A 7,942-nucleotide genomic window follows, 5' to 3' on the forward strand; every position below is an offset into this window, starting at 1 on the left:
GCAGATTGTTAATAAGTCTTCCTCCAATCCTGATGCCACTTTTTCTTCATATAACCCAGCTTCTCGGATTATTTGAAGATCAAAGACCACAGTTAAGGATGAAAGCTCATTTATCCACTGGACCTCTCTGATACTGGGGGTTAGGGGTGGGTAGGGAAGTAGAGGATTGATCTGCATGGTGCTCTCTGCTTCACTGTGGAAGTGGAAACTCAGCTCACCCTCCACCTATGTTGATATTACATTGGGAGGGAGATTTTTGCATCATTTTCTGCTGGACAGTGGATGAACATCAGCATCCTTTTCAGTCTTGTGACAGTATCCTGGAAAGAGAATTGGAAAGTCACTCCTACTTCCACTGGCTGAGAGTGAGAGATAGCATGTCGCTACTTTGTCCCACTGGAACTGCAAATGGCACAGTATCTCTATTGATACTTGCCTAGAGTAGGATGTTGTTAAGTGCTGTTGAGTCGGTTCTGCCTCATAGCGACCCTGTATAAGATTTTCAATGAGTGGCTGGTGAGCTTGAACTGCCGAACTTGAGAATCAAGCTGATCTTGCAGTCCAGCACAGTAACCTGAAGCACCACACCAGGACTCCAAGAGTAGGGTGAATGCTGCTAGAAAAACGCTGTCTAATTTTGACCACCCCTTTCCTAGTCCTTAGTCTAGGGTGTCAGACTTCCTGAGCTCTGCTTTGTTTGTATCTGTGGGATTTCAGGGTTGGATTTTTTCTGGCATCCTGTTCTGGATATATTTGAAGCAGTAAGGAAACTCAATGTGTCAATCTTAAATTTTCAAGTTTTCTACGATGTCTGCCTTTTTCTTTCTGCCTTCAGAGCCTTCTTATGCTTGCTTCTTGGGCTATGTCCAGAGTTTTTCAATTGTAGGAGGAGAACCAGGGATGATTGGGTCGACACCATCTTGGCCAGAGTGCCTTATCCTTTACAAAAATTATTGTATCCTTTCTTTCCTACATGTCAATGTTAGGGATAATTGGACTTGGAAAAAAAAAAAAATTGAAATGACTTTTTTTTGTACTTTAGAACTCCAAAGCAGGAGGTGGGGGAAAGTCACAGATTACTTGGGATAATCCTAAAGAACTCGAAGGCTACATCCAAAAACTCCAGAATGCAGCTGAACGACTTGCTACTGAAAATAGAAAACTGAGAAAATGGCACATGACATTTTGTGAAAAGGTATAGTTTATAAAATTGAATAAGCTATAAATAATCTTATTTAAAAAGTAAATGATATAATTTAAAAAAATGTTTTTATTTTTAAATAATATGACTTAAAGAAAATTTCCAAACATTGTAGAGAGTACACATTTACCCTTAACCTAGACTCTCCTACCTAATGTTAACAGTTTATATAACTATATGATAGTTATCAAACTAGGAAATAGACTCTTGAATTTTATAACATTTTCACTAATGCCTTGTTCTTTCTAGGATGCTATCTAGGATCCTACCTTGTACTGTGCCTCTCTGTGATCTCCTCCTCTTCAGTCTTTCATTGTCTTTCATGACCTTGGTTCTTTTGATGAGTACTGGTCACTTACTTGTGTTATTTCCTAGAATGTTTCTCCATTTGGATTTAGATGATATTTACTCACGAGTTATGCAGTTCTGGTAGAAATACTACCAAAGTCATGTTTACACTTCTCAGAGTCTCCTATTGGGAGTACATGATAATAGTGTTCCTTATTATAGAATAAGTTAACTTTGATCACTTGGTTAAGGTGGAGTCTGTCCAGTTTATCTACTGCCTAGTAATTGGTTTTGATTCTTATATTCAATTTCTGACAGGTGGTAGTTCTTATGAACATTGATCTGCTTCGGCAGCCGCAGCGTTGGAAAGATGGACTACAAGAACTGAGAACTGGATTAGCAAGTGTAGAGGGACAGGTAGAGCACATTTTACTTTGTAACCGTACTTTTTAGTGTGACCTGTTCAAAATGTGAATGTATTAAAGGGTTTCTTTAACCCCTAACTAATAAAATTTTCCTAAATTTAGAATTATTTGACTAAATTATATATAAAGATACCATATTTATGAAGCACTTGCATTTAAAATATTTAATTCAGTTTCTATTTCTCATGGAATGTCTTATGTCTCAGTATAGAGTTTATAATTTTTCTGATTGGTGCTTAAATATCTGTCATTTGTTAGCATGATTTTAGGTATTGTGTTGCACACAATTAAGTTTAGGAAGAAGCCAAATTATTAATATAATTCTAGATCCGATATCATTTTCTATTTTTGGCGATAGACAGTGGGTGATACAATTATCATTATGTGCACGTTTTCATGTAAGAGATGATGTATGAAAAAGTAGCTAGTTCAATGCCTGCAACATGGTAGGTAGTGAGGCAGTATTAGTTGAATTTAAGTTAAGCGTCTTACATGTTGTTGTTGTTGTTGTTGTTGTAAGCGTCTTACATAGTAAAATATATTTGTCACTTACAAGAAACTTTAAGGATAAACACAAGTTAAGTATTAGAATTAATAGATTTATCATTAGAAACAAAAGAGTATGTAAACTATTTTGAGAATTCTATCCTTTTAAATATCTTAAGTTTTTAAGTAGGCAGTGACATATTTGAGAAATGGTAAGGGAGAAGAGAATGTACTTTTTGACAGAATGACTAAGAAGTGCACAAGATAAATTATAGTTCATGTTGCTACTTTTATTTTTCTTTAAGAAAAAAAGAACCTTGTAAATAAAGTCCAAATATAAAAATAAATTATACATTAACTTGATTTTTAAATTTTACTCACCTTTTTGTGGATTACTTATAAGCATGTATATATATATGTTAGAATGTTTTTCACAATGAATTTAGAGATTTTTTTTATAGTAGGAGCTCTGGTAGCATAGTGGTTACGAATTGGGCTGTGAACCGCAAGGTCAGCAGTTCGAAACTACCAGCTGCTCCGCGGGAGAAAGAGGAGGCTTTCTGCTCCCGTAAAGATTTACAGCTTCGGAAACCCTGTTCAGGGTCTCTATGGGTCGGAACCGACTCAACGGCACTTAACAACAACATAGTTAACTAAAGATAAACTTACTTCTACTGAAAGTGACAATTAAGAAGTTACTTGCTTTAAGATATTTATTTTAGATAACTTTTTTTTTCCTGCTTATAATTGTGCTATAAGTAACCTGAAAGCATTAAATAAAAACTCCATTTTGCCACCTCACTCTTAAGTGAAAATGTGAATGTAACACATTAGGGATTCCAAGCAAGTGACATGCGTGCCTGGAAGCAGCACTGGAATCATCAGTTGTACAAAGCTCTGGAACATCAGTATCAGATGGGCTTAGAAGCACTTAATGAGAATCTACCAGAAATCAATATAGACTTAATTTACAAGTAAGCGTTTTTCAATCCCATTTAAAAATTTTGATCTGTAACTTTTTATTAATTTATATTTTATAGCTATTTATTTACTTTCAGACAGGGTCGGTTACAGTTCAAGCCTCCTTTTGAAGAAATTCGGGCTAAATATTATAGAGAAATGAAGAGATTCATTGGCATTCCAAATCAGTTTAAAGGAGTGGGTGAAGCAGGAGATGAATCTATTTTTTCTATTATGATTGATAGAAATGCAAATGGATTTCTGACTATTTTTGGCAAGGCAGAAGATCTGTTTAGAAGACTGTCAGCTGTCTTACACCAACATAAGGTATAGAATGTGTAAATTTTCAGACTTATCTTAATATTTCATCTGATTGATTGAATTATCATTAAGCATACAATTTGACAGTTTATCTTATATGGCATAAAATAAAAAATTTTGGCATAGCGTGCTGAAGATTTTTATGTAACCTATGTTTGTGCTGTTGATGAGAATAAAGATGAAAATCTATTGGTGTTTGACAATTTTGTGAAAGTTTAGAAACTAGGCTTTTACAAAATTTTTCATTTTAAATTGTTGCATCAACTTGGAATCTCACATGAATCTGTGTGTCAATCTTAATTTTTCCCAGGAAGATATATCTGTTTTTTCAAGTTCTTTGATCATAAGCCATTCATGGAAGAAGTCCTCAAGTGTTAATGACATTGGGATAATTTGACTTCTTTTCTCTTTTTAAATACATCATAGCAACTAACTTCAAATACAAATGCTAATTGTAGTATATTCATATGTGTTGATCCTGAGATTTATGACTAGAAATTTGACCCATGCCTTGACAGTGGATGCAATACTTTTGCATAATAGATTTCTAGAGCCAGTCAAGTTAACTTGGATACTTTCAGATTTACAGCCTGTAGTGGCTCTTGGATTTGCAAAAGTGATTCTGTCTTTGTATTTTATATGCATCCAATTTGAGAAAAGAGTCTAAAGAAAGGATTTTTATTGTTTCTTTAAGAAACATTATTGCCATTGCATTTTCCATATTGTTGGTAAGTGTTGTGGAGTCAGTTCAGACTCATAGCGACCCTCTATAGAGTTTCTGATGAGCGGCTGGTGCGTTTGAACCACTGAACTTGCAATTCAAACCGACATTGCAGTAAAGTGCTTATTTACCCTCTAGTGCGACACCAGGACACCTTTTCCATAGTACATAGTTTAATTTTTGGTTATTGTTCAGCCTTTAAGTTTCATCATAATGATTACATTTATATATATAAAATTGAAATTTACTAGAATAATGTGCATTTGCTTTTTTTATCATAATGATTGAATCCCAATTTTCTGAATGTTAACTTATTAAGTTCTTTTTCTTTAATTATATGTTTCTCATTCTTCAAATAGGAATGGATTGTAATTGGGCAGGTTGATATGGAAGCTTTGCTGGGAAAATACCTCTTCACTGTACATGACTGGGAAAAGAATTTTAAAGCACTGAAAATAAAAGGGAAAGAAGTAGAGCGACTTCCAAGGTATTAGAAGTTCATGTGGTACTCATGCACCCTTTAACTCTGAGGGTCATCGGGTCATCTCACAACCCAGCTCCTTGAGAATATATGCCCTTTTTATCTGAAATTCCCACCACTTGAGGTACTCTTTGCAATAAGTTACATGTAAAGGAGCTCTGGTAGCGTAGTTATTATGAGTTGGGCTGCCAACCTCAAGGTCAGCAGTTTGAAATTACCAGCTGCTCCGAGGGAGAAAGATGAGACATTCTGCTCCATTAAAGATTTACAGCCTCAGAAACCCGGTGCAAGGTCACTATGGTTCAGAACTGACGCCACGGTACTTAACAACAACAGCAAGCCTTGTTTAAATATGCATATTTTACCTGTAAAGGGTAAGATCACGTTGATAATTCATTTGTTCATTCTTTCAATAAATAACTTGCTGAACATTTATAACATGAATAGCTTTGTGCTTGTGTTTGTGAAGATGAAGAATACATAGGACCTGAGGTCAAGTTGCCTGCTCTTTGTAGCGTGTTTAATTACTAAGGCAAATAAACCCTGGGATTAGGAGACTGGGCGCTGGAGTCAGATGGCTGATACAAGCTGTATGGCATTGATAGTCATTTTGACTTGCTTTCTCTAATTTTTTTCAACTTTGAAATAGTTATAGTGATAGTAATTTTGTGTTTTGATGATTAAATTTGATGATGAAATTAATAATTTGTATACAAATTATTGGTGAGAGTAAATTTTCAATAAATGTTAGTTGTTCTTCTTAATTATTATAATTAATTCTAGTTAGAAAACGATTCCATTTTAGATATTCAACTTTAGACTATGGGGATTCAAACATAGATGACATCCCATTCACTTGGGACAAAATCAAGGAAGGCTTTTTCACATAAACTAACATTGTGACAGAAATGAAAATGGTAGCTTAGAGCATTGTTTCTCAGGAGAGGGATTTATATACTGAAAATACATTATTCTAATTGTTGTTAAGTGGCATCGAGTCGGTTACAACTCATAGCAATCCTGTATAGGGTTTCTAAGGAATGACTGGTGAGTTCAAACTGCTGACCTTGTGGTTCAAAGCGACCTTGTGATCTAGTGCTTATCTTGTAGTTCCACACCAGGGCTCCATGACAACGTTTATTGTACCATTATTCACAACAGCCAAAACTTGGAAACAACCCAAATACATCGCATGAATGTGTATATACAAAGTGGCTTATACAAAGATTAATTATCCACCCAAAGCAAGAACTGACTTTCTGTTACATGTTACAACATGAATGAACCTTGAAAACACTTTATTAAGTGAAATAAACCAGACAAAAAGGACAAATATTGTATGGTCGTCTCATATGAAATATCAACAATTAGCAAAAAAATACAACAAAAAAAGAAAGAAAGTGGATTAGAGATTACTAGGAGAAGTTAAGTGTTGATGTACAGAGTTTTTGTATACGGGGATAGGAAATGTTGGGAACAAATATATTAATGCCTCTGAATTGTACCATTAAAATGGTTATAATGACTAATTTTATGCGATATGTGTTTATCACAATACAGATGCCTTAAAAAGATGGCTCAATTAGCAAAACTCAAATATTTATAACAGTTTTGAATTTTTTTTCCTATTGTGTAAAAATTTGCTACAGATTGATGTTGTGGTTTATGTAAGTATGGAGTTGGTTAATTGAGGCTATTACCAGACTTAATGTTTTATTAGAGACAACAGCAACAAGAGGGAGATGATAGTACTTGGTTGTTTTATAAAGTTCTTCAAATGTAGACAAGTACAAAGACAACCACTTTGTGGCATATTAATACATATTTTGGATTATTCTGAATCATGTTGCATTCATTTAACAAAATTTCTGTATTATTTTGTCTTGTTATTCTCAATGTTGTGGTAGTGTGCCGTTCAGTCTGTTCCTATTCTTAAAGACCATGTATAAGGTTTCCAAGAGTGACTGGTAGGTTTGAACTGCAGACCTTGTGGTTAGTTGTCCACTGCTTATTCTTCAGTGCCAGACCAGGGCTCTGTTATTATCTATAGACTCCTCAATAATTTGATTTTTAACATGTCTGCAGTATTGTATGGACATGAATAATTTATTTAGTCATTCCTGTATCTAACCTATTTTTAAATTTTTAAATATTATTGCTTTGGTGATAGTTGTTGTTATTGTTAAGTGTCATCAAGTCAGTTTCGAACCATAGCGACCCTGTATAGGGTTTTCGAGGAGTAGCTGGTGAGCTTGAACCATCGACCTTGCAGTTCAAACGACTTTGCAGTCTGGCGCATTAACCCACAATGTACTTAAATATAAATTGGGGGCAGTCTTGAAACTTCCTTAGGATAATTTCTCAAGGAGGAGTTGTTGAGATAAATAATGTGTGGTGGTGGTGGTGGTATGTTGTGGAGTCAGTTCCAAGTCATAACGACTCTAAGTAAGGTTTCTGAGGCTATACATCTTTACGGGAGCAGAAAGCTTCATCTTTCTCTGGCTCAATGTCTGGTAGTTTCAAACTGCTGACATTGAGGTTAGCAGCCCGATTTGTAACCGCTATGCTAGCAGAGCTCCTTATATAATGTGTACACATTGAAATTATTTGATACATATTATATCATTGCTTTTCAAGGATTGTATTATCATATAATCTTACCTGTTGTTCTGAGAGTTGTGTGTTCATACAGTTGAAGATAAAAATGAATAATTCCTTAAATTTTTATAAATATGATGTATATAAAATGATGTCATTGTTTTATTGTTTTCAATATCTTTTTTTCCTTTATTGTTATTTTTATGTTTTGGCTGCAGCATAGTGATTTTATTTTTTTTAATATTTGAATAATTATACTATATCCATTAGCAAGTTGTTGTTGATGTTAAGTGCCGTCGAGTCAGTTCTGACCCATAGCAACCCTCTACAGGGTTTCCGAGGCTGTAAATCTTTATGGGAGCAGAAAGCCTCATCTTTCTCCCATGGAACAGATGGTAGTTTCGAACTGCTGACCTTAAGGTTTGCAGCCTGATTCATAACCACTATGCTATTGTTATTGT

The 7,942-nt window shown here is 34.7% G+C and overlaps 1 protein-coding gene across 2 annotated transcripts in view; it reads left to right on the forward strand.

Moving 5' to 3' along the window:
• DYNC2H1 (dynein, cytoplasmic 2, heavy chain 1) overlaps positions 1–7,942 on the forward strand; it is a 369,106-nt gene that overhangs the window by 41,509 nt on the left and 319,655 nt on the right. For both annotated transcript variants that reach the window (XM_006833779.1, XM_006833780.1), the window contains exons 14-18: positions 1,043–1,195; positions 1,808–1,906; positions 3,235–3,374; positions 3,459–3,687; positions 4,762–4,889. In XM_006833779.1, coding sequence (XP_006833842.1) covers positions 1,043–1,195; positions 1,808–1,906; positions 3,235–3,374; positions 3,459–3,687; positions 4,762–4,889 — 749 coding nt within the window. The remainder of the gene's footprint in view (positions 1–1,042; positions 1,196–1,807; positions 1,907–3,234; positions 3,375–3,458; positions 3,688–4,761; positions 4,890–7,942) is intronic.

The sequence above is a fragment of the Chrysochloris asiatica genome, unplaced genomic scaffold, assembly GCF_000296735.1.
Source record: "Chrysochloris asiatica unplaced genomic scaffold, ChrAsi1.0 scaffold00008, whole genome shotgun sequence".
Taxonomy (NCBI): Eukaryota; Metazoa; Chordata; class Mammalia; order Afrosoricida; family Chrysochloridae; genus Chrysochloris; species Chrysochloris asiatica.